We start from the raw sequence: 27,515 nt of genomic DNA on the forward strand, positions 1-27,515 counted from the left end.
CTGTGGGCATTATGTGTTCTGTTCTCTTGGGTATATACTGGGGAATTGGAATTGTTGGGTCATATGGTAGCCTTCAGTTTTCTTATCTAAATACAATAAGAGCAATTTAATGTCCTTCATTCTTATTATTTTCCTTATTCAACAATACATACAAGTTATAAATATTCAGATATGTAATGCAGAAAATGATTCACCATACTGTTCCAACTTAGACTAACACTTATGAAGGTAATTTCTAAAGCCAATGATATTTTACATGTACTGTGTCAGGTATCAATCACATCGTTTCCAGTTGCCTAAAAGGAACTTCCCTCTGCCCCAGTCTACCAAGTGGCTGTGTTTCAGAGGGTCTGTCTGGGGTCTGTGACGTCCACTCTGCCCACATCTCTTCTGGATTGTGCTGTGTGAAGCTGCAGGACTCACGTATCCACCCTAAGCTTGGGAAATAAGACATAATTGAGCCCATGGGCTTGTTAAGGTGTTTTGTGGATCAGTTGCCACATGCCCCAGATTCCTAGGGCCATTCAGTTTAGTTTCAGTGCTGCCCTGGAGAATGAGTAATTCTGCTCTTTTACTCTCAAAAGATCTTTTATATGATCTAAGGTGCTATTGTGCTGGCTAGCGTGTCTGTGATATTGCTCTTCTCCTGGAATTACTTGCCCCTGAAGTTCCAGATCATGCAGTGGCTCCCAGTGGAGTTATCTTTCACTCTGTCCACTGTCAGTGACCTGAAAGAGAGGCAGCCACATTGGAATTTCTAAAGCTCCCCATGCACGGTCATGGCTGTGGTTGCTTATGTTTTCCCAGCTTTCTTCACGAATGGGTGCAGGCTCTGTGGACATGCTCCTTTGGAAGGCTGGCTGGAAAGCCTTCTCCACCTCCTCCTTCTGTTTCTGGCTCAGGCTCCCCGCAGCGTGTCAATGGCAAGGTGAAGGGAAGGATCTTTGTGGGGAGCAGCCAGGTCCCTGTTGTCTTCGAGAACACTGACCTCCACTCCTACGTGGTGATGAACCATGGACGCTCCTACACGGCCATCAGCACCATTCCCGAGACCATCGGCTATTCTCTGCTTCCTCTGGCGCCCATTGGAGGCATCATTGGATGGATGTTTGCAGTGGAGCAGGACGGATTCAAGAATGGGTTCAGCATCACTGGTAATTTACATCTGTCGTTAAGATCAGTCAGAGTTTAACGTGGGGCCTGGGAAGGCCTGGGAATGAGTGGAGAGGGCACCCTGAGCCTGCAGGCAGCTTTTGATAAGCATTTTGTCTGTAGAAGGGTACACTATAGTTCTGCCCTGGAAATACAACGATGAGGTCAGATTAACATGTAGTACTCATTAACTGAGACTGCCTAGAATTGTTTTGAACAGGGAGCAATTTCTTGGTGGCTATTCAGAATAGAAATCTCTGCAGAGCAAGTGATGTCAGCTCACATATCCCCACAGCCAGAAGGGCGGTGCTGGGGCTTTCCTCCTCCTCCTTATCAAGCCTGCCTCCAAATTCCAAAGCAATCTGGGCTGACTGGACATTCCCTCAGTATCTTGTCAGAGAAAAGGAACCTGCCATTGTCCAGCTGGTGAATTAAGCCTGATAACCATCACCCTCAGGACTCTTAGGAAGCCATGGAGGCTCTTGGAGGCTGTGCCCTGTTGAGAAAAGTGCAGGCCTTCATGGATATGTGGGCAGATAACGGGGGACATTCCCTTGGTGTGGTGGGAGCCCCCGCTTTTGCTGTGCCAAGGGCAGTCCCACTTTGGTGTGGTGGGAGCCCCTCCTTTGCTGTGCCAGGGCCCATTCCTGGTCACAGCTGGGTGGAGGAGCCTCATCCTTCATCTCTGGGCTCCTCCTGTCATGCTGGGTGTCACCTCTCTATACCTGCCTTCCCCCACTGCCTGAGGTACCTGAGCATTAGCCTGGGCTGGTTGGTGGAGCAGAGCCTCTGCCTTGGCTTTACCCTGGTCATCATCCATAAGTTAGGTGTGAAAATGCACAATTTTCTGAAGTGCGGCCATTTAGAAAGGAGAGAACCTGGTGTGAACAGGGTGCACTACCCTAAGACTTGCCGGTTTGGGCCTGGGTCTTCTTCCTGTTCTGTAGGCCTGTGTATTTTGAATATTGTAACCACATCCATGTTCTCACGCAAGCAAGATGCTCTTTGCAGATAGCTGAGCTGCAGCAGCCCACTGACCCTGCTCTTCCTAGCACAACTTCCCCAGGGTGCTGCTTGTAGTGGGTTACTACTTATGGGTGATGAACTGTAGCATAGGAGAGGAGGAATTTCAAATTCCCTGCACCAGCAAACCTTAGTAACTCTTAATTTCTCCAGGACTTATGTTTTTAATTGGATATTTCCCTGGAAATTGGGTAATGACAAAGCAGAAGTTGTCACACGTTTCCTGCAAAAGGCCATTTAGTAAATACTTGAAGCTTGGCCCAAATATTTTAGGCTGCATGGCTTCTGTTACAGCCACTCAACTCTGTGTGGCTGCAGAGAGAAAGCAACTGTAGACAGTCCATATACAGAGGAGCCTGTGTTTCAGTAAAACCTTATTAATGGGCATTGAAGTTTCAATTTCATATATTTTTCACATATCACGAAACAGTATTCTTATTTCAATTATTTTTAACCATTTTAAAACATAAAGAGCATTCTTCTCTTGAGATTGATGCAAAGGAGGCAGCCCTCGTAGCCCAGCCCGGGGGCCTGGTTTGCTGTCCCCTGCTGTGGTGGGGGCATGCCCTTGTGGAGTTGGAAATCGGCTGGACGAGGGGGAGCATTCCCCTGCCTGTCTGGGCTGCTGCCTTGCCCAGACCAGGGGGAGGTCCCAGCTCAACACGGAAGCCAGTGATCTCAGGGTGGTGTCTGGTACTGCTGATGGTTTTCCCTGAGAAATGGGCCCATCCTGACTGGGACTTAGCTGTTTCAATATTTATCACCTTACTGTCATCACAGAATGCCGGACAAGTGTGCAGAACAATTGTTTTTTATTTTTATTTTTTATTTTTTTAACTTATAGATGGACACTATACCTTTATTTTATTTATTTTTTTATGTGGTGTTAAGAATTGAACCCAGTGCCTCAGACATGCTAGGCAAGCACTCTAACACTGAGCCAAAACCCAGCCCCCAAACACTTTTTAACATACTTCCTGTCCTCTAATCCTTATAGGATAGATTGTCCCCCTTCTATAGCACCAGGAAGTGGAGGCTCAGAGGAGTTAAGCAACTTATTCAAGTTCATCCAGCCAGAAGGGGGCATGCTGGGAGCAGACACAGGTCCCCTGCTTTTTCTGACCCAGCCTGGAGCCAGTGCATTGCAGATACTGGTGTGTGGCTGGGAAGTGACTTCTGTCCTCTGCGTGACTTTATTGGACCACTGGGATTCCTCGGTGTCTCCAGCCCCATGTCCTACCAGCCAGGCTGAAGCACCTTCAGAGGAGGTCCCCGCCCACCCGTACCTCGTGGCACTGCCATTTTAAAACATAAAATTAAGCAACTTTAAGCAACCTCGAGCCTGTGATGGGAAGGAGGGTGGACTGGCCTGACAGCGGAATGACAGGCCACTGTTGCTTTCCAGGGGGCGAGTTCACCCGGCAGGCTGAGGTGACCTTTGTGGGCCACCCAGGCAAGCTGGTCATTAAGCAGCAGTTCAATGGTATTGATGAGCATGGGCACCTGACCATCGACACGGAGCTGGAGGGCCGCCTGCCGCAGATCCCGTTTGGCTCCTCCGTGCACATGGAGCCCTACACAGAGCTCTACCACTACTCCAGCTCCGGTGAGTCCCAGCCTGGGCCAGCCCAGGGACAGCGCCACATTACGCTGTGATCCAACCAGCTGTACACTCTCATGGGCCTGGCCACTCTGGGGTCTGGAAAGGGGATTATGCAGACCTTCGCTTATTATACTTCCTGTCCCCCAGTGATAGACATGGGGCGTACTTGTAGGGAATTGGTGCAAAACAGGAATAAACTTAACTTGGAAATTAATTTAAGAGTATTTCCCTTCCCCATCATCTATCATCAAATATCCCAACATATTCCATAGTTCAAAATAAAATAATAAAATTTTACCATAATAAACATCTGTCTGTAGCTTTTAAGCTGCATTTATTCTCCATTTGTTACCAAAAAGAATTCCACACACCATGTACCCAGCTTTACCCATTGTTAACATTTTGCCATGTCTCTGTGTGTGCATGTGTGTGTGTGTGTATGTGTGTGAACATGTATGCAATTTTTTCCTGACCATTTGAGAGTGGGTTGTATATATCACAATAGTTCATCTCCTAAACACTTCATGTGTTTTTCCTAAGAACAAAGACATTCTACATTATAACAATCAAAATCAGGAAATTTAATACTGATATGATTATATAATGTATAATTGGATGTGTAATTTTATTTAGATCAAATTGCAGTCATGTTGTTCTATCTTTACTCTCCAGGTAACATCAAACCATGAATATTTAATAATTTCACTAAGTGGCCCTTGGAAACACCTCTGAAGGAGCCTCCAGTTCTGCTGAATGCCTGTTAATTTAAGTCCTTCTCCTGTGTTCTAAAGCTTAGGCTAGTTCTAGCTTTCCTCTCATGAGGAGTTGAAATGACCATCTTCACATAACTCTTGGCCAGATTTCTGACTTTTCTGAGACTCAGTTCCTAGAAACAGAGGTACTCAGTCAAACAATAGGACTTTATTTAAAAGGCCCCTATGAAATCGCTGTCCAGGGCCCTGGGCTTGGTCCAGTCCTAGGGTGGGAGCCTGTGGGGGAGCCTAGGACCACGGGGCGCAGCCTGCCGAGCCAGATGGCCTTTCTGGCAGGCAGCGTGTGGGAGCAGGACAGGAGGCGGCCACTGACTGGTGTTTACCCTTTGGCTTTCATGCTTCTATTATGGAGCAAACTGCAGCAGAGCACAAAACTATAAAGAGTCTTTTATACATATTTTTTTTTTAAATAGGAAGCTGAGGGTTTTGTTGCATGGGCGAATAGCAGCTGTTCTGCTTTGGGGTGGCCTCTCCTCTCCTCTGCTGAGGTTTGCTCAGGACACTTGAGTAGTTTTGCCAAAACTGTCTGCTAAGATGCATTTAATGTTCCATTTTTTAAATATGACAGTACTGCTTGGTTGGGGTGGTGTGGTGCAAACCCTGTTTACTGACTCCCAGGTGAAATCAACTACAGAAAGCAGGGAGCCTGCTGCTCCTCATATAGTGAGTGCTCAGGAAATGGTGGTTGTCTTGGTAATAGGGTCAGTTTGCTTGCTTCCAAAAATTTTGCCTATGTGACTTCATTTAATCTGCACCCAGCTCATTCCGCAAAAGAAACCAAGGCTAGTGCTGCTGGCACTACTCTTCCTGCCAGACCTTGCCTCTAGTTCTGGGAGACCTAGGCACCTACAGAGAGTTATTTGATTCACAAAGGAGCCGATATTATTAATAACGCCAGGGCTATCGGTGATGGCCAGGGACATGTGGCAGGCAGTGTGTGTGGCCTTCCTCCTCCAGCCCATGGGCCTGCCTTCTGGTTGCATCATGGACCAGATGCCACCTGTGGTTTCAAAGCCCTGGATGAGGAGGTGAAGGTCTCTGTCTTTCTCCCACCCAGTGATCACTTCCTCCTCCACACGGGAGTACACGGTGACGGAGCCCGATCGGGACGGGGGTGCGCCTTCCCACACCTACACCTACCAGTGGCGCCAGACCATCACCTTCCAGGAGTGTGTCCACGATGCTTCCCGGCCGGCCCTCCCCAACACGCAGCAGCTCTCGGTGGACAGCGTGTTCGTCCTGTACAACCAGGAGGAGAGGATCCTGCGCTACGCTCTCAGCAACTCCATCGGGCCTGTGCGGGGTAAGGGACGGAGCCTTGCCTCTCTCTGCCCTCGCTCTTTGGAAACCCCGCTCTGTGACTTTGGGGTTTTGATCTGTTACTCTCCTAGGAAAACTGTGCTCAAATGTCTTCTGAAAAGAAAATTGCTTGTCAGCTGTGATTCTTGCCAAACCCAGTTAGGATCCCGCAGGGGAGGGTGCCGAAAGCTAACAGATGAGTGATGCTTCGGGGTCCCAAGTTGCTGGCTTGGACAGGACATTTTAAAATTTTTGTTTTTGTTTTTAATTGGTACATTAATACTTGTGCATATTAGTGAGGTATAGTAATTCATTTCTACGCAGTTATACTATGTGTGATGATCAGGTCAGGGAAATTGGGTATTCATCCCTTAAACATTATCATTTCTTCGAGTTGAGACAGTCTTAATTCCCTCTGTTGGCTATTTTGAAGTAAATGCCATCAACCTCAGTCCTCTGCTGGGCTATAGAGCGTGAGGAGTTATTCCTCCCATCCAGCTGCACCCCGTGAGCCCCTTTTCCCCTCTCCTCGCTGTCCCTACCCTCTGGTTTTCACTATTCTACTCATATTTCTATGAGATCAACTACATTAGCTATATTGAGCCCCTGCATTTAAGTGACATTGTACAGGGTTTGTCCTTCTGTGGCTGACTCATTTTATTTAACATTGTGTCATGGATGACAGGATTCCATTCTTTTTTGGGGGAGTGGGTACTGGGGATTGAACTCAGGGGCACTCAACCACTGAGCCACATCCCCAGCCCTATTTTTTAAAAAATGTTTATTTTTTAAAAGTAGTTGGACACAATACCTTTATTTTGTTTATTTATTTTTATGTGGTGCTGAGGATTGAACCCAGGGCCTTGAATGTGCTAGATGAGTGCTCTGCCACTGAGCCACAATCCCAACGCCCCCAGCCCTATTTTGTATTTTATTTAGAGACAGGGTCTCACTGAGTTGCTTAGTGCCTCATTGTTGCTGAGGCTGGCTTTGAATTCATGATTCTTTTGCCTCAGCCTCCCAAGCAGCTGGGATTATAGGTGTGCACCACTGTGCCCAGTGGATTTCATTCTTTATGGCTGACTGACATTCCATCGTGGACGTCTACCGTGATTTCTTCATCCCTTCCTACGGGACCTCTCAAACACCCAGATACTCCACCCTGGAGGAACCGTGTGCTTAGGGCCTGAGGAAATGTGAATGAGTCATGCACAGAGTCCAGGCCCAGCTCTTGGAGACTCACACCCACCGGCTGGGTTGGTGGAAGTGCTGTTGCCACATGTCAGTGCCTTTCCTCCCATTGTCCCCATGAGGTCCTGCATAACTGGGACATGTCCCTTTTCCAGATGTGATTCTTCTTCCATCCTCAAGTCACTTCCTCAACTATTGGTTTGTCCCTGGTTAGCTCTGGGACAGCGGGAAGTAGCTGAGGCTCTCCCTGTTGGTAGCCGTGCCTCTGAGCATCAGGAGTCAGCACAGCACTCCCCACCCTTCTTTTTTTCTTTTCTTTTTTTTTTTTTTTTTTTTTTTTTGGTACTGGGGAAAGGACTCAGGCGTGCTCAACTACTGAGCTATATCCCCATCCCCCCACCCACTTTAAAAAAAATTTTTGAGACAGGATCTCACTAAGTTGCTGAGGGTCTTATGAAATTGCTGAGGCTGGCCTTGAACTTGTGATCCTCCTTTCTCAGCCTCCTGAGTCACTGGGATTACAGGAGTGTGCCATGATGCCTGGCACATTTTTTTTTTCTTGAAGGAACAGATAGTAAATATTTCAGCCTCTGCCAGCCACATACATCTCAGCTCTGCCATGGCAGCGTGAAAGCAGTCTTAGACCATTTGTAAGTGAATGGGTGTGACTGGTTGCCAGTAAAACTTTATTTTCAGAAACAGGGAGGGAGCCAGGTAGAAGAGGGTCGCAGGAAATGCAGGAGCCGGCTCAGCCCCCACTGCTCTCGGTCACCAGTGGAGCTTGCTATCTGGGGCAGGAGGCCTGCGGGAGTTCCTGACCACTCACTGGGTCCCACTGCCTCTGCCTTCACAGACGGTTCCCCAGATGCCCTTCAGAACCCTTGCTACATCGGCACTCATGGGTGTGACACCAACGCGGCCTGTCGCCCTGGACCTGGGACACAGTTCACCTGCGAGTGCTCTATTGGCTTCCGAGGAGACGGGCAGATCTGTTACGGTACAGCCTTTGATTCTGGCTCGCTGGGGCTGGGGCTGGGGCAGTCGGGCTAGCAGGAGCATCCAGATTCTGCAGGGCCAAGAGCTGGGTCCGGGGTGGAAGTTCAGGTGAGATGCAGATGCCAAAGGACATGCCACGCCTGAATGGTGTACGTCAGCACTGCTGTCCCGGGTGAGGGGGGCTCTGTCCCTGTAGTACAGTACATGTGACGTGCAGATGCCCAGTGGCCAGCAGTATCCCTGGGCCACACTGCTCTTTGTGCTGAGCACACAGGGCTGAACAGAGGTGAGAGCCAGTGACGTAGCTGTGGCTGGGTTCACCCTGCGCTGTTTGCATTTAATGCTTCACAAACACCATATCATCTAATTCTCCAGCACTTTCATGGGATAGAGTCTTTCATTCCTCTTTTAAAAGCTGAGATTTAATTGTGGTAAAATGTGCCATTTTTAACTATGCCGTTCAGTGCAGTTAAGGACATTCTGCTGCTCTGTAGCCACTGTCCTCCAGAACCCTTCATCTCACACGACTGACTATGAGCCTGTTAAATAACCTCTTCTCTTCCCCTGGGTCACTGGCCACCATTCTACTGTCCCTATGAATCTGATGATTCTTGGAACCTCAAGTGAGTGGAATCGCACAGTATTTGTCCTTCTGTGATGGGCTTATTTCACATACTGCAATGTTCTCAGAGTTCTTCCATGTAGCACATGTCAGAATTTCCTTTTTTGAAGATTGAATAATATTCCACTGTGTACACATACCACATTTTATTTCTCTATCAGTTGATGGGCACATGGGCTGCATCCACCTTTTTGGCTGTTGCCAATAATGCTGTTGTGAACGTGGTGTACAAACACTGTTGAAGCCTCTGTTTTCTGTTCTTTGGGCTATATACTCCAAATGGGGTTACTGGATTTATATTGTCATTCTATGCTTATTTTTTTGAGAAACCCCCACACTGCTTTCCATAGCAGTTGTGCCGTTTTGCACTCCCATCAATAGTGCACAAGGTTCCAATTTCTCCATATCCTTGACAGCACTTGTTATTTTTTTAATAGAGGCTCATTAACATGAGCCAGTGACAAAGAATATTTGAACTCAAGCCTGTGACTTGACCATCTGCATTACTTTGCCTTCTTGTAGCACTTATTTTATTATTTATGACTTTACTTCAAAAGCTTTCATGTGAATAGCTTGATATTTATATTTGTTAATCCAGTACCAGAGCAAGAATGTCTGGCTCCTCAACCAGCACTATTTAAATCTGCAGTAAAGAGCCCCCTAGTAAGGGTAAGGAATGCTCGACCTGAGGTTCCCTGGCGCAGGGAGGGGTGTATTCACATATGTTTGCCCAGAAAAACAGGCAGCTCCCTCCACCCTTGCTTGACTGGGGAATCAGAATCTGGCAAGTCGATAGCCTTGGAATTTGGGAATAATGCCTTAAGTCTGGAATTCAACTCCACTGACTGATTGTGGTTTTGGTGTGTGATTCAATGTGAAGCTCAGCAGGTCCTGAGGCAGGATATGTAGCATTTGCTTCCGTGACCCTTGCATGCAAGGTGCTCATTGGGGTGCCTGAAGCATCGGAGGGCAGGGCCTTGACGCAGAGACAGGCTGTGTGCTTGTTTGGCCAGCTTGCTGATAGCTTTGTAGTGTGGAAGAATCCAATCTGAGATTCACCTTCCTGGTAACACTCCACCTGAGAGGACACCTGCTCACCTAAACTGTCAATTGCCCAGTCTTTCCCTAAGGATCGAGGTGGTCTTGGGTGACTGTGTTGACCCAGGACAGTCCCAAGCAGCACAGCACTGTGTGGATATGCAGAGCTGTCCTGCACTGTGCAGAGGTGATGGACACCATGCAGGGTGAGCCTCCTTCATTCACCCACACCTCCTCAGTCCTTATGCAGTCACAGCAGCTTCATAAGCCACCTGAGTGTTGGAGAGTTGGGGGGTCCCCAGCCTGCTGTTGCTGACTGTGACCTTCAGGCTGATTCTGCTCTTGGCGCCTTAGCTTGGTGCAGAGGTGGCTTCAGCTCGGAAGGCTCAGCCAGACGTGCTTCATGCCATCAGCTGCTATCCTCGGAAGTTCTCAGAGGCCCTTGCCCAGGAGGGCAGGTAGTCACGTGCATTGCTTTTGTGCTGAGGTCAGTCATCATTCTGGAATGTTAGCTCTGTGGAATGTGGGGCTGTTCCCAGTCGGGCTGGTCATTGTTCTGGGTCATTACAACATGCTTCAGAGTGTTAATGCATCGGGACACGAGGCTTTCAATAGGAAATTGCATTAAGCAGATCGCTTTGTGTGTTATTTTGACCTGGGAAGTGCCTAGGAGGAGAATGAGGATGAGCCTTTGTGACTCGGTGTGTGTGCTATTGATATAATGACTCCTGGCGTCCAACACAAGCTGGCTTTGGTTAGACGTCTCACAGCGAACTTCCCAGGTAATTTGGGGATTTCCCATTGAACCAAAGCACTCTCATTTTCTGTACCTGTCAGAACAGTGCCTGTGTGCTTTTCAATTTGGAGTCTGTTGAGACTGTACTGGTTAATCTCTCATGGAGTGATTTTTTTGAGTATGTAGAAGGCACTTAACAAATCAATAATGAAGCACGTCTCCTCAAAGATCTGGCCTTTAAAAAAGAGCTGAATTGGAGCAACAGTTCTTGAAAATATGTGAAAAGTAGCCACTATAAAAAAAAAAAAAAAGCAAAAAAGAATAATCCAGGATTTTGCTATTGGACTGGAGAGTGATTATGTGAAGGGAATATCTCTCCAGAGAGAAGGTTGACTGGAAACTAAAGAATAAGCATCTTCAAGTAGACACCATGGTATGCCATGAGAAACAGTTGTCACAGTTACCAGGTCACTATTCCCAATAAAGAAAGGTTTAAGGTTCTGGCCTCAATTTATAGAAGAGGAGATTTAAATTACACCTCAGGAAAAATTTCCACACTGCAAGGACCATGAAACACTCACAGGAAATTGCGAGAGTCTTGTCTCTAAAGAAAGGACATCCGGCTTGGCTTGTATGTGTACACCTGTGTGGTGGGGGTGGCTGTGCTTTGTCCCTCTGCTCCAAGATCCTGTTTGTCTCTGGTTCTGCAGGTCGAGCATGTGGAAAGAGCCCGATTGCTTAATGAGCTATTTCAAAACACATAGCTTCCCTCTCTATAAATGTTCCCTGGGAGGAATGGAGCTTGGAAAAGTTCCCCTGGTGATCTTGCTCTTCTGTCTTCTTGATTGAAAACTATTGCTCTGCACTCTGGCGCTGGTGGGGTGGGTCTAAGCCTGTTGGGTCCTGTAGCCTGTACAGTGCGTCTGGCCATCTGTGCGAGGAGAACCCTCTGGGGGCAGTGGTGCAGGGGTGGGCACTGGGATGTCTCTCCCAGGCTGTTGGTGGCAGCCGGCAGATGGAGTGGTGAGGTCCATCCTTGCTGCCCGACCCCAGCCCCACCCCAGCCCTAGCTCGTACTGTTCCGTAACCCTCCAGCTGTGCTTGGCACAGACCTCTTGCCTGAGATCCTGTCTCTCTCACACACACTTTTTTAAAAGAGTTGACTAGTATTTGGGTTTTTAGTAGGAGGGATTTTGCTGGGTACAGGACTAACTATAGGGCTGATATGGCAAAAGTGCTTGTCCAAGAAGCCAGCAAGCATTTGTTTCACCCAGGATGGGACTGGCTAGATGGGCCATTGGAGGTAGACAAGAGGCTTTGCCCTGGGGAGGGGACTTCACAGGGGGAAGGGAGGCGAGTGGCCTCAGCCATTATGGAATCCTGTGCACACATCTCAGACACTCTGAGAATGGTGTTGGCGTGGGAAGGACCTGTTTCACCCCATCGGTGGATAGGTAACCAGGGTTATGAGAGGTTAGCTCAGTTTTTTGTCTGCGCCAACCAGCCTTACACTAGTGGCAGCTGCAGACTGATCCCCGAAGCCTAGTGGCCATCTGAGGGCTGTGTCCCTACAATCAGCCAAATCCTTCACCATGGCTGGAGGTTGAGGGTGGATACCTGATAATAGAAGTGACGTGCCTTGAGCATGCTAGGCATGCCTTTGGCCTGCATCCATTTTCTGTAACCCTCCGAAGATCCTTCAAGATGATTATTAATATGATTATTTACCAATGGGGAAACTGAAGCTGAGTAGTTGGGTAACTTGTTCAAAACCACAAGAGCTAGTAATAAAAGCAGGTAGGATTTGAACCTAGCATATTCAACTCCAAAACATGTCTTCCCCTGTACATCACCCCAAGGCAATGGCTGTAGTACTGTCATATGAAAGGACATCACCATTCAAGATTCTTCTGATCCTATATATTGTTCCAGGGCAAACACAGCATATCAATGACATGCATCCTGTGTAAAGGTTGTGCATTTGCCACTGAATACAACTACACTCATTTGACCAATGGACCAAGGTACACTAGCTGTGTTCAAAGGATGACAAACATTTGCACAGGCTATTGAAGTGGCTGAATCTGGCTGAATATTCTGAGAGTTTTGGAAATGTTTTAACATTCAAATTGCTATTTGGAACATTGCTGAAGCATGGGAAGAAGTCATACAGCATTACTTGAGAAGAATTTGGAAGAAAGTTTTGAAGACATATGTAAACACATTCAAGGCTTTAACAAAGATTCTGCTGTTGATTAAATAGAAAACTAGATATTAGGGCTTGGGAACATCTAGAGTTGGACATTAACAAAGAGATTCATGAGCTTGTTGGCATTGAAGCTAACAAAGATTTCCAATGAGAAACTGATCAAACTAGAAGAAAAACCAGGCATGGTGGTGCATGTCTATAATTCCAGACACTTGGGGGACTGAAGCAGGACAGCAAATTTGAGACTATCCTGGGAAACTTAGTGAAACAATATCTCAAAATAAAATTTTAAAAGGGGATAGGGATGTATCTCAGTGGTAAAGTAGTTGGCTAGAACTAGCACCTCAAAATTTTAAAAAAGAGAAAGAAATTAAAAATTTGAGACCAAGAAAAAAGTTATACTGGAGGCATCAAGAAAGTTTACAGCAAATCAGGTATAGTGGCACACTCCTGTAATCCCAGTAACACAGAAGTCTGAGGCAGGAAGATGGCACATTCAAGTCCAGCCTGTGCTACTTAGTGATATTATCTCAAAATAAAAATGAAAAAGGGCTGGAGATGTGTAGCTCAGTGGTAGAGTGCCCCTGGGTTCAATTCCCAGTACCAAAAACAAAAACAAAAAGCAAAAGAATTTATAGGAGGGGTGTGGGGGAGATGTTTGCTACTACCAACAGTGGCCTACAGTGTTACAAGAAGAGGAAGTCAATTGCAACAGACTCACAAAAGCTGACAGGTGGATACAGTGTTATTTCTTGATATAGATAAATACATAATGAAAGGAAGAAACAAACTGTCCAGTCAAAACTTGTTATCTTCCTGAAAAATATTGTGCCTATATCCATCAACAAGTGTTGATGACCCTATGCTTTCTACCAGCTGTTCTCAAGGACCAAAAGAGTAATCGATGAACCTGTCACTGTAGCATCCTTGTCCTCCAGCAATTAATTTTAGTTCAGTGCTTCAAACATTCTTCAGAATCAGTCTGCTTTCAGCAGTGTATGTCAATGATGAGTACCCATACAACCATTCTGTTTTTCACTTCAGTACATTATTCAATAAAGTACATGAAATACTTAATACTTTATTACAAAGTAAACTATGTGTTAGATAATTTTGCTTAACTGTGGACTACTGTAAGTGTTCTGAGCACATTTGAGGTAGACTAGCTGTGATGTAGGAGAGGGAAGGTATATTACACACATTTTCAACTACTAGCAAATGCAAAAAAAAAAAACAAAAAAAACAAAAAAACAAACCCATATGATCCCTTATATCTCATCAGATCATAATGGAACAAAATTAGAAATGAACACAAAACTCTATAAGAACTATATAAGTCCATGGAGACTGAACAATACAATTTTGAATAATGGATGGATGATGGAAAAAATCAGGGGAGAAGTTTAAAAATTAGACTGAAATGAAAATAGTCACACAACATCCCAGAACCTCTGGGACACTATGAAGGCAACTTGAAGAAAAAAGTTTATAGCTATCAGTGCCTACGTAAGAAAATCAGAAAGATCCCAAATAAATAACCTAATGATGCATCTCAAGGCCCTTGGAAAAGAAGAACAAACCAAGTTCAAAGCTAATAGAAGGAAGGAAATAATTAAGATCAGAACAAAAATCAATGAAATTGAGAATAAAAAACTACAAAGGACCAATGAGACAAAGAGTTGGTTCTTTGAAAAAGTGAATAAGATTGATAAGTCCTTAGCCAACCTAACCAAAAGAAAAAAGTCCAAATAATGAAATTAGAGATTAAAAAGAAAATATCACCACAGACATCACAGAAATCCAGAGGATCCTTGGGGACTACTTTGAAAACTTATACTCCAATAAATTGGAAAATCTAGAAAAATAGATACATTTCTACATACAGCCTGCCAAAATTGAATCGAGAAGACAGAAAACTTAAACAGACCAATAACTTAAATTGAGATCAAAGCAATAAAAAAAGCTTCAAAAAAGAAAGGACCAGGACCAGATGGATTCTTAACTGAATTCTATCAGACCTTTAAAGAAGAGCTAGGGCTGGGGATGTGGCTCAAGCGGTAGCGCGCTCGCCTGGCATGCGTGCGGCCCGGGTCCGATCCTCAGCACCACATACAAACAAAGATGTTGTGTCTGCCAAAAACTAAAAAATAAATATTAAAATTCTCTCTCTCTCTTTCACTCTGTCTCCCTCTCTCACTCTCTCTTTAAAAAAAAATAAATAAAATAAAGAAGAGCTAATGCCAGGGCTGGGGCTGGGGATCAGTGACAGAGTGCTTGCCTAGCATGCATGAGGCACTGGGTTTGATCCTTAGCACCACATACAAAAAAATAAAAAAATAAAGTCATGTTGTCCATCTACAACTACAAAAAAAAAAAAATTAAAAAAAGAAGAGCTAATGCTAATACTCCTCAAATGATTCCATGAAATAGAAAGGGATGGAACACTTCCAAATTCATTCTATGAAACCAGTATTATACTCATACCAAAACCAGAGAAGGGTACATCAAGAAAGAAAACTACAGACCAATATCCCTGGTGAACTTATATGCAAAAATCCTTAATAAAATATTAACAAATCACATTCAACAACATATTAAGCAGATTGGCTGGGATGTCGCTTGGTGGTACAGTGCTTGCCTGGCATGTATGCTCTCCAGCACCACAATAAACAAACAAATAAATAAATAGGAGAAGAAGAAGATTTTATATCATGATCAATTTGATTTTATTCCAGATATGGAAGGATGATTTAACATACACAAATGGATAAATGTAATTCATATAAATAGAATTAAAGACAAAAATCACTTAATCATCTCAATAAATGCAGAGAAGGTCTGCAACAAAATTCAGCACCCATTCATGATAAAAAAAAAAACTGAAAAAACTATGGATAGAAGGAAACTACTTCAACATCTTAAGTCTATATATGAAAAATCAAAAGCCAACTTCATAGCAATTGAGAAAAACTGAATATATTTCCTTTAAATTCTGGTAAAAGGCAAGGATGTTCATTCTTGCCACTCCTATTTAATATAGTGCTAGAAATTCTAATCAGAGTAGTTAGGCAAGAGAAGGAAATAAAAGTTATAAAAATAGGAAAGGAAGGGGCTGGGTTGTGGCTCGGTTACTAGAGTGTTTGCCTTGCATATGTGAGGCACTGGGTTCGATCCTCAGCACCACACAAAACAAATAAATAAAATAAAGGTTAAGAAAAAAAAAAAAGAAAGGACATCACCCTACTGGCCAGCTTTCTGTCTTATTGAAACCAGAGTTTGAGACAGAATTGGGTTCTCCACTTACTGCTGGTGGGTGCAGCCTGTGCAAGCTGCAGGTCTCTGCAGCCAAGAAAGCTCATTTTAGTGTTGGCAGCTAATTACAGCACGATGCCTGCCAGTCAGTGCCAAGGGTCATGGCCAGCAAAACTGGGTTATTCTCCACTATTGTGGAGGGGCAGGGGCAGCTCTGAGGGGTGGACTGTGCGCTTCAGTGTTGCAGCAGACCTCAGAAGCTTGCTACCAACTTCCTTCCAGCTTCTTGTTGCTATGGAAGGTCAGGGTCAAAGGAGTAGAATTTTTTTTTTTTTTAAGATACAAAGAAAAGACCCAACAACTCAGGAGGCTGAGTCAGGAGGATCACAAATTCCAGTTCGACCTCAGGAACTTAGCAAGGCCCTATGCAACTTAATGAGATCCTGTCTTAAAATAAAAAATAAGAGGGACTGAGGACCTACCTCAGTGCTAAAGCTCCCCTAAGTTCAATCCTCTGTACAAAAAAAGATCCCTTGCAGGAACAAGAGAGAAGAATGATGGGGGCTGATGCCTGAGTAGGAGTTTTATATAATACTTGGGTCTGTGCTATGAGTTTAAACTTATGCTAATCAGAGTTTGAAAAGCACTAATGATATTGGTCCAAATTTATGCTAATCAGGTTTGGAAAAACATTAGTGGCTATTGGTCCAAGCTTAGGCTAATCAGAGTTGGGAAAAGGCTAGTGCTATTGATTGGCCTTGCCTCCCTTGCAGGTCTGCCCCACTTCTGTATTCCTGCTGCTTGTTCTTGGGGAGGTGGGAGGTTGAGGTCCTGGGATGGTGGATGTTCAGGGTATTCGGCTGTAGCACTGTGTGGAGCGGGTGCCACAGTGGGCCTGGGCTGGGTCTCCATGGGGCTAGGTGTGCCCGGGCTTTCTGAGCCTTGGGTCCATGATGACATGGCAGGCTCCTTGTGCTGCCTGTACTCCAGCCTGAGTGCACTGCCACTCTGCAGCTCTGGAACAAGGACTTGCCTTCCTCTGAGTTGATGACTTTCCTTTTAGTCCGTTAAGCTTCAGATAATGTTTGAATGTTCACATTAAGCTCTATATTGTCCAACTTTTCTTTGTAACTCTAATTGGAGAAAGATCACATTTTTAAGCCATAATGTGTTTAACATGCTCTCAAGTTTAGGCTTCTATCCAGAGTCCCTTGTCCCTGTGTCCTTCAAATTTGTCTTTGTGAATCTTCTGTGAGCAGACATGGGCTTCAGGGCAGGTGGAGGAAGGACCCGCTTACTTAGGAAATGGGCCTGGGATCCGCTCTCTGAAGTCATGCACAGAAAAAACACATTCATTTCACTCTATTTTGGGGATGTATAAAAATCTGCCCGAAAATCGGTCTGTTCTCAGGGAGCATGTTTTCTATTTTATTATATTCAGTGCCATTTGAAGAGGCTAAGAGTATGTTTGTAAACTTTGCTGCAGATATTGACGAATGTTCCGAGCAATCCTCCGTGTGTGGCAGCCACGCGATCTGCAATAACCACCCGGGGACCTTCCGCTGCGAGTGTGTAGAGGGCTACCGCTTCTCAGATGGGGGGACGTGTGTGGGTAAGTTCTCCAGACAACATTTCAAAGCATGTCATGGTGCCTGCTGACTCCCGTGGGAGAGGGATCGTTCTGGTATCGGTCCTGGTGGAGCAGATGACCTTTCTGCTATCAGACGGGCAGTTTCCAGAGGACCGTGGACCATTCCTCTGCCCTCCCCCTACCTGGAGAGTCAGGCTGAAGGAGTTTCATCTGCAACTGTAACACCATCCTCTCCCTTGCTGCAGGTGTCCACAATGCATTTGCTTCATCATTAAGCTTCTCCTAATCATTCTCCGTATGCTTTTAGTGGCTATGAAAGCTCTTCGACTTGCTTCTCCCTCATCATTAATTAGCAGCGGTGGGTGCAGCAGAAGGACCAATTTCGGGCACCTTTATGCTATTAGCTGTCATAGACCAGATTCTCCATGAGTTACGTCTAAAATCCCACTCCATGTATTTATGCATATTAATTTTATAAACCGCAGGTCACAGTGTAATTTTTAAAAAAATTTTTTTAGTTGTAGATGGACACAATACCTTTATTTATTTTTTTAAATTTTTGTGTGGTGCTGAGGATCAAACCCAGTGCCTCATACATGGGAGGCAAGCACTCCACCACTGAGCCATAAACCCTGCCCAACTTTTTAGTCTTACTGAGGCAAGTAGATACTACTGACTAGGCTAGCTATGCTCTTGGTGGTTGATGGTTTGGTGGTGGGGACAACGGGCCAGTCACAAACAGCATTGTCTAAACCCTTTCTTGTTCTGCCACTGCTCGTTGACCTTGGTTTCGAGGACATTAAGGTTTCCAGGTGTAGAGGGCCGCATGCTGGATGGCCACCTGAGCTCAAAGCATCTGCCAGCATAAAGCAGATACTCACGTGGGGTCAGCTAGCTATCCCTTTGTCCTTATTGCCTGCAGCGCCTGGGGTACTTTCCCTGTGCTCCGTCTTGCAGCTCAGACGAGGAGCCAAGGTCACGGGGTGAGGTGTGTCTGAGGGTGGAGGGAACAGGCAGTTCTCATGTTTTGAGTGTGACCCAAACATCTGCAGGCTCAGGGAGGCCCGTCCCCTGCACAGCTGGGATTTCAGCTTGCTCTGCTGGAGTTTTGTCTTTTTCCCCTCGACAGAGAACATCAGTTTCTCTGTATTTGGCCTGACTTCCTTCTCTGCTTTTTGAGGTCAAAGAGATTCCAAATTTTGCTTTTAATGGTAACACCATCTACTGTCCATGTTGTCTCAAGCTGGATAATGGCTTCTTTACCCCTTGGGTGGTGGTGCGAATAGTAACTGAGGTCCATTCTGGGACACGTGTGGGCGGCATGGTGGCCTGGATCTGACCATGCCTGATATCCACGCCCATTGGAGGGGCAGGGAGAGTGCTATGCAAATGTTTGCTCCTGGTCATTTGATTTTTGAGGACACTCAACCTCCCTGGGCCTCAGTTCCTTATCTGTAAGGCAACAGTCTGGACTTGACCTGTGGTTTCCTGTGTCCCATGGAGCTCTTGGAGGTGCCTCAGGAGTTTCTCAGGCCACAGGCAGACCCTTATTCTTTCCTCCTGGTCACAAGCCTTCTATTTTTCCATATATCAAATTCTGAGTGAGGTGTTTGAATAGTGGATTCCACTGCTCAAAAACGAGGGTGAGCAGTGCAGGTCATCACTGATCCCCGGTTTCAGCTGCATGAGGTTTCCTCCCACCTCTTCCCCCAGCCACCTGCAGCGTCCCAGGCACCTCCATCCTGCTTAGCCCTTTACCCTGTTTGTCAGCTCTTTGGGGAGTCTCTGGGAACCAGGTCTAGCTGAACACTGCATAATTGAGTATCACTTCATCTCCTTCCTTCAGTGTCATTCATAGAAATGTGGGCTGGGATGGTTTCTCTGTGGGACAGACGGGTAAAGGTGCAGAATGAGTCCTGGCAGCTTAGGAGGCTGACCGAGCCCTTCCAGCTACTTGGGGCTGGGGCTCGGGCAGGACACATGGCTGGTCACAGGGGAGTCTCCCTTCATGACCACTGTCCATTACTGGGGACTAGTAGACTTGCATACTGGTATTTTCTATAAGCCTATGACTTTCTTTTCCACTTGATGCAAACTTCTGTAGTTAACTGAAATATTCAAAACATTTTGAAGGAGATGGTCCCTAGCTTGCCCATAATTCACCTTAGATGTACCTGAGTGGACATGGCCCTGGAATACTGGTCTTGCATATGGGGCGTGGAGACCTGGAGATTCTGCTTGTCCCTCAATAGGACATCTCTACAGCACACATTATGCACCAGCCCCTGTCAAGGCAAGAACAGGGCCAAGCTCAGGTGAAGGTTACTGTGCACAGATCCCCTGGCCTTGCCTTACCTAGTGTTCCTGTCCCCTTCCTTGCTAGCTGTTAGGAAAAGCTGACCACCATGATCTTCGTTTTAGAACTCTCAGTAATGGGGCTTTATGAAACCTCCTTTGCTCCCTGCCCTTCCCTTCCTTCCCTCCATTTGTCCTTCCTCGGCATCTTCTTTCCTCTCCTGTTCCTCATGTTCCAGTTCTGACCTGCCTGTCTCTCAGTGACCCTGCCTGTCAAACCAGCATGGCAAGCCACCCTGCTGTCCTCCTTAGCTGGTCATTGCTCTTCAGGAATAAATGAACCAAAAAGGTGAAATCCTGCCTTGAGAATCTTTTGAAATCCTATTCTAGAACTTTCCTGTCCCCTCATCCTGTGGCTCCCCTTTGCTGAATGGGTAGGGAGGTAAGGAAGTCGCCTCTCTGCAGTCCAGGGCCTCCAAGGAAAGGGGGCTATGCTGGTGCCCCACTAGGGTATCAGCTCTTCTTGAAGTTCTTGGTTAGCTTTGCTCTTGTGGCACTGGCCACTGGCTCTCCGGAGTACCATGCTGCTTTCTGCATGCACAAACTAGTAAGGCCATCTGGACGCCCTGAACTCCTTATCTCAGGAGAACTGGAGGAAATTCACACTCAGCTGAGTCTTCCTTTGCACAATTCAGATAGAAATCACAAATAAGCAAATCACAGCTCCCTGAGCGTCAGAAGCCGGGCTGTGGAGCACCGGTGGCTCTCTGCACCTCCAGGCTCAGCTCATGCTGGACACAGCCTCAGCCCTTCTCACGGCAGCTTGAGGGAGCTCTCTAGCCCTGTACCACTCTCCCTCTGCCCCAGTGTTGGCAGCCCGGCTTCCAACTGGTCGTTCCCAGTGCCAGCTGCTCTGCGTTGACAGCTCTTAGTGCAGCTAGCTCTGCTGTACTGGAGTCAAAGGTGACAGCCAGGGACCACCCCCCCCCCCCAAGTGGCCTTATCAGAACTTCTGCTGCAGCACAAGGAAGTATCTCACACACTGTTCTGATAAAGGGCGGGAGCGGGGGGCTGCTTATATAGACAAAGAGGCAGGCTCAGGCCTGTCCGGTGTCCTGCAGCTGGCCACAGACCTTCTGCTGAGTCATGGGGAGTGGAGGGGCTCCTTGGGACCTGATTGGGGACAGTTGAAGGGCTGCAGAGGGGCGGAATCATTAGGATGGACCTGGACAGAGGCCACCAAAGCTAAATGTCTGAACACTAAGGTGTTCGGGACAAACCTTAGCTGTTAACAACAGAGGAAAAATTTAAGAAGTACCTGGTGGGGAGCACCGGGCCTTCTCCATCTCTAACTACCAGACCTGTGGAGGGCACATTGCCACAGGGAGACCTAGGAAGTATTTTCCTTCCAACTGGTGTAAAAACATTAGCTTTCAAATGCTTTATGGTACTAAACTATCTATTTTTGTGCTAGTGGGGGGGACTCTGGCAATGGTCGTGAACATGCTATCTGCCCAGGGGGCCCAAAGTTGTAGACCCTGTGTGTCTCAGATCCTTGGCTCCAAAGCCACCCCAGCAGGGTTGCCATGGGAGTGTGGCCTCTGCAAATGTCCTGCCTCTGGGTCCAGATGAGGAGGAGCTTGGTCCTGGGGCCTGTCGCAGGCTGTGGTGTAGTTAGTGGCCTGGGCCAGAGCCCGGGGTGAAGCCAAGGTGGGGCCAGGCTGAATGCCCAACCAGGGTGTTGGTCAGTGAGGATGTGTGACACAGTCCAGGAAGAGGGGATAGCAGGAAACAGTGGAGAGCACGGTGACACCCACACACCTGGCATCCAGGCACTGTCCCTCATTCATACTCCACTGGACCAAAGCATAGGTGTAGGGGGGTTTGGGAGGTGCCCACTGCTCAGGGACTCTTCCACCAGTGGGTGATAACCTTTTGTTCCAAAGCCATTGTGGACCAGCGTCCCATCAACTACTGTGCCACCGGCCTTCACGACTGTGACATCCCGCAGCGGGCCCAGTGCGTTTACACGGGAGGCTCCTCTTATGCCTGCTCCTGTCTGCCCGGCTTCTTTGGGGATGGCCGAGCCTGCCAAGGTGCGTGGTGCCCCCTTTCCCACCAGGTAACCCAAAAGGGTCCCTAGGTGGGGCTTGTGCTCCGCTGGTCACCAACTTGCCCTGGACGATAAGAAAGAATGGTCCTCCCAGCTCCCCTGGGAAGTGGGCAGCTGACCTCTGCTATAGCTGGAACCACATGCTTTCCCAGGGGCTGTTCTCAGCCCATGCTGATTTGTCCTATGTGACTGTCTGTGACTGTCTGTGACTGTCTCGCTGAGGCGACAGCTAGACACCTGCTCTCTGTTGGGGACTGGGAATGTTGTTTGTCTTGCACAAAAGGACAAACAGTGCTTGCATGCTCAGAGCTTGAAGTCCATGCTTTTATTTAGTAAAATAAGTAGCTTTTATTTAGTAAATACATAGTTTTATTTAGTAAAATACATAGTTATTCAGCCGGCTCACTCCAGCCTCTCCACAAAAAGCAAAGTTTCCTAATTGGATAAATGATGACAGAGTCAGAGAGTAAATGACACCATAGAGTTCAGGTTTGCAATCAGCCCATCCTAGGAGACAGGGTGTCCTGGAGGGTGATTCTGGGTAAGATGATCCATGAACAGATCACCCTGAGTCTCTTGGATGCAAAATTGCTTAAAACTGTACCATAGAGTGTTTCTGAAAAGTGCATACTTTATATAAGATCAGCCATGACCTCTGAGTTACTCTGTCTTCGTTACTGCACAAGTGAATTTTCTCTCATCCATGAGGCTCTTCTATCCAGCAGTTAATGATCTGTCTTCAAACACCCAGCCATTTCTGAAGCTCTCATTGATGATGGGAGGGGTCATCTTAAGGTGCAGATAAATCCTCTCTTTCCCCTTTGGCAAGCGTGACATTTTCATGAGAATATTATTGCCAAGGTGAAACACATTAGGTGGAAAGGTACTAGATGGAACTGAGGACCTCGTGTCCTGATAATTAATATTTAGCTGGGCATGATGGCACACACCTGTGATCCCAGCCACTGGAGAGGCTGGGGCAGGAGGATCACAAGTTTGGGGCCAGCCTCAGCATCTTAGCAAGCTTAGTGGTAAAGTGCTCCTGGGTTCCATCCCCTTGTCAAATAAAGAAGAAAGAAAATTAACATAAGATGACTTTAAAGTCACTGCTCTCAGATCGGCAGCTGGCCCCCATAGATTTGAGCAAGTGTCTTACGTTGCTGTGTAAGCCACAAATTCCAGAAGCAGTCTCACTCTCCTGGCCCTGTGACTGTTTTGCAGATGTGGACGAATGTCAGCCCAGCCGATGTCACCCCGATGCCTTCTGCTACAACACCCCAGGCTCCTTCTCGTGCCAGTGCAAGCCTGGCTACCAAGGAGACGGCTTCCGATGCGTGCCTGGAGGTGAGGTGGTGGGGGGGACATGCGGGCCTGGTAGCCATCTCCCTGCCTAGGGGTGCCGAGTACATGGCCCTGGGTAGGGGGCAGAGGGGAGGCTCTAGGGAGGGGCCTATGATTCTCGAGGTGGGAGATGGGAGCCCAGGCTGCAGTACAGAGCTACTCTGGTGTGCACTGCACAACCCAGTGGGCAGCACAGGGACCATGCTTGCTAGCAGCCTGGAGCCCATCACCTTGGACTGCAGAATAAGGACTGGCCTGTTTGTCGGAGTTCTCCAGAGAAACAGAGCCCAAAGGACACACGCACACGTGTGTGTGTGTGTGTGTGTGTGTGTGTGTGTGTATGTGTGTGTGTGTGATTTATTACAAGAGTTGAGTCAGATAATTACGGAGGCTGACAAATCCTAAGATCTGCAGTAGATAAGCAGGAAACTCAGGAAAGTTGGCGGCCTGGTTCTAGTCCAGAGACCAGCAGGCACATGAACCAGGAAGAGCCAATGCTTTAGTTCAGGTCTTGAGATGGGGGAATCAAAGTTCCCCTTTGGAAATCTCTGAGCAGAAGAATTCTGTCCTTACTCAGGACAGGGTCAGCATCTTTGTTGTGGTCAGCCTTCAGCCGATTGGACTGGACCCACCTACATTAGGGAGGATGATCTGCTTTACTCAGCCTATCGATTTATATATTAATCTCATCCAAACACAATCTGTGGAAACACCTAGAATAATGTATGACCAAATATATGGGCACCATGTGGCCCAGTCAAATTGACATATAAAATTAACAGGTTCCTAAAGAGCCCTGGGGAATGGAGTTGACTTGGGGGTATGGGACAGGGTGAAGGGCCCAAGCTAGGGGAAGATGCAGACTGCGGACTCCTTGGAAGAGAGCCTGGATTGCCTGTATTCCAGACCCAGACATGCAGCTTCTACAGTCACTGCTGACCTGAGACTCAGGTGGCTGCTTCCTAGAGCACAAGGTCCCAGTGGCTCCAGGCAGCCCAGGCACGAGTCTGGGGGATTCTCAGCCGATGTTGTTGATTGCGTGAGTCTAGCTGGCTGTTGTTTGTGCAGAACCTGTTACATGCTGGGTGCTTGTGTTGGTCATATTTCTATCATGTTAACAAAATACCTGAGAAAATCAACTTAAAAGGAGGAAGGTTTATTTTGTTTCTTGGTTTCAGTCCATGGTTGGTTGGTTCTGTGGTTTCTGGGCCTGTGGTGAGTCGGAACCTCATGAAGGGGAACATGTGGTGGAGCAGGGCTGCCCACCTCTCAGTGGCCATGAAATGGGGGGGCCTGGGGTCCTAGTATCCCTTTGAGGCCATGCCCCCAATGACCTAACTTCCTCCCACCAGGCCCTGCCTGCTAAGGGTTCCACCTCCACCCAAGGGCACCACAGGCCCCCCAGAGGCTGGCAAGCCTCCAACTGTGGCCCTTGGGGGATGTTTAAGATCCAAACCATGGAGGGCCTGCAGCCCCTGCTTCATGATCAGCCGTGCTGATCTTCTCAGGCGAGTTTTTTATACAGAGGCCGCTGAACTGGAGGAAGGGAAAGGCCCTTACAAGGCCACCTGGGGAGTCAGTGTTAGACCCAGCCTAGGTCCCCGTCACAGAACCCTAGGTCTGACCCACGGTGTCCTGACATGGGATTGGACTCCCTGTCCTGGAGTTAGCCTGTTATGTTGTTTATTTTTAACCACTGCTGCTGTTACTGGACAGATGTGTTCACGTGACCATAAACGTCTTCAGTAAGAGGTGCCAGGGCACGGTGACTCCACCATGCCTCCAAGGGGCTGCCCGCTGTCTGAATGTCCATCCCCTTCACCAGCCCTGGAGTGCACTGAGGACAGGGGCAGGCACTGTGCTTTGGCTTCTAGTGCCCACGGGGGCACCTGGCTCCTGGCGGGGCCCACAGCTCCTTACAGTTATTGAAGAGGGAAAGGAAGGTACAGGCTGTTCTACCAGCAGCCTATGCATATGCTTCCTGCACCCTGAGGAGGGTTCAGGACGTTGTTGACCTAATAGAAAACGTCAAATCAAAGTTTACATTTTGACCTATAATACTAGATGTCGCTGAGATAAATCATTTTCTGCTTAGAACAGGAATAGCAGGGCCTGGGGCTTGGACTTAGTGGTAGAGCCCTCTCCTAGCATATGTGGGGCCCTGGGTTCCATCCTCAGCACCACATAACAATAAATAAATAAAATAGAGGTATTGTGTCCATCTACAACTAAAAATATTTTTTAAAAGAACAGGAATTAGCAGCCTATTTATTTATTTATTTAAATTTTATCAAGGGTCTCGCTAAGTTTCCCAGGCTTTCAAATTAGTGATCTTCCTACCTCAACCTCCTGAGTCTCAAGTTTGGCTCACTCTCTGTTCTTGTAAGTAAAGTTTTATTGGAGCCGGGTGCAGTGGGGCACACCTGTAATCCCAGTGGCTCTGGAGGCTGAGGCTGGAGGATCCGAAGTTCAAAGCCAGCCTCAGCAAAAGTGAAGCACTAAGCAACTCAGTGAGATCCTGTCTCTAAATAAAATACAAAATAGGGCTGGATGTGGCTCAGTGGTCGAGTGCCCCTGAGTTCAATCCCTGGTATTCCCCCATACACACAAAAAAAAGTTTTATTGGCACACAGCCTTGCTTGTTAGCTTATGCATTGTCTGTGGCTGTTTTCGTGTTGTGAAGACAGAATCTAGCAGTTGTAACAGAACCTGGAAGGACCAGACCCCAAACACCCCGAATAGCTTTCTTTCTGGCCTGTGGGAGAAAACGTTTGCTGACCCTGGCTTAGAAGGATCCAGGCATGGCCAGCCTTTTGTTCCTGAGCCTGCAGGTCAGAACTGTAGCACTGCTCACAGCTTTTGGAAGGCAGGGTACAGAGAGGGCTTCTTGTGATTTGGGTCGAGGCATTGCAGCAGCTGTTAACCATGAATACGTCCAGCTGGGCATGGTGGTCACATCTGCAATCCGGCAAACCAGGAGGCTGAAGAAGGAGCAGATCAAGTTCAAGGCTTGGACAAGATAATCAATAAAAATAAAATAGAAATTAAAAATTTAAAATTGGGCTGGGGATGTAGGTCTGCGATACTCAGTATCCCTGAGTTCAATCCCCAGTACCACACACACACACCCACAAAAAATCACATCCGTTATTTGTATAGCCTGTCTCACATCTCCACTTCAAAGAGAAGCAGATGTTCCAGTTTTGGGGTTTTGTTTGCTTTGGCTTGACTCTTTGCCCTCTCTTTAAAGCTCTGTTTACTAAACAGAGACAAATCCAGACCTACAGGTTGGATGTGAAGATAGGGTGACGATATTAATAAGAGCTGTGTGCCAGGACTGTTCAGGTATTTAATCCTGTCCCCTGAAGAAATTCCATTTCTAGTTGTACACCCAGGAGAGAGTGTTCACTGCCCGTGGTTTGTAACAGAAAAACACCTCAGCGACAGTCGGCAGGAGGAGTGGACAGCTGACTTCTGGTTCAGTTCATACCATGAAGTAACAGAGCAGTTGACATGAATGATGTGCAGGGCATGGGGGTGAAACTAAAAACACAACCTTGGGCCAAGCAAGATACAAAAGCATATAGATATACGCAGTGTGACCCCACGTGTGTAGAATGTAAACCCGTGTGAAAGCAACTCACTGTGAAAAATCTCGCAGTGTGAGAACGGAGCAGAGGTGCCTTTGGGCGGGGAAGGCACTGGCTTGCAGAGGCAGGCATGGGGGGTCTTGATCCATTTGGACTTCGGTAACAGAATGCCCTAGACTGCTGGCTTATAAACAGAAACGTGTTTCTTTCAGTTCTGAGGGTTGAGAAGTCCAAGAAAGTTCTGTGCCTGGTGAGGGCCAGTTTCCTGGTTCACAGGCACCTAGTCTTGGTGTAATAACGTCACGTGACGGAAGCAGCGAGGGTCTCTCTTTCTTAAGACCCTGATGGCGTTCTCCAGGGCTGCACCCTCATGACCTGATCACCTCCTGAAGGCTCGGCCTCCTTCTGCACCACCTGGGGGCTGGGTTTCAACATGGGGATTTTCGGGGAGGCAACCATCAGGCCCAGCACAGGGGTCAGGGAGGGTATGGTCAGCACTTAGTTGGTACCTGCTCTATACAGAACTCAGCTGGCTTTGACGGTGGACCAATTAAGGTCATGGCTCCTGCAAGGTCAGCTGAGGACAGACAAAATAGAGGAAATTGCTGTTTGTTCCACTCTGTCCTATGCCCTGTCCCATTGAGTCACCTTAGTGGAGCACTGTGACCATTTTCTTTCAAATGCTGTGAAT

The 27,515-nt window shown here is 47.2% G+C and overlaps 1 protein-coding gene across 1 annotated transcript in view; it reads left to right on the forward strand.

Annotated features, from left to right (window-relative positions):
- The window catches only part of NID1 (nidogen 1), a 116,067-nt gene that overhangs the window by 65,917 nt on the left and 22,635 nt on the right, over positions 1 to 27,515 (forward strand). The window contains exons 6-12 of the mRNA XM_081297814.1: positions 903 to 1,154; positions 3,581 to 3,781; positions 5,609 to 5,854; positions 7,895 to 8,038; positions 17,381 to 17,506; positions 21,727 to 21,876; positions 23,115 to 23,237. Of these exons, the coding sequence (XP_081153940.1) occupies positions 903 to 1,154; positions 3,581 to 3,781; positions 5,609 to 5,854; positions 7,895 to 8,038; positions 17,381 to 17,506; positions 21,727 to 21,876; positions 23,115 to 23,237 (1,242 nt within the window). The remainder of the gene's footprint in view (positions 1 to 902; positions 1,155 to 3,580; positions 3,782 to 5,608; positions 5,855 to 7,894; positions 8,039 to 17,380; positions 17,507 to 21,726; positions 21,877 to 23,114; positions 23,238 to 27,515) is intronic.

Source organism: Spermophilus citellus (assembly GCF_964194105.1).
Source record: "Spermophilus citellus genome assembly, chromosome: 6".
Lineage (NCBI taxonomy): Eukaryota > Metazoa > Chordata > Mammalia > Rodentia > Sciuridae > Spermophilus > Spermophilus citellus.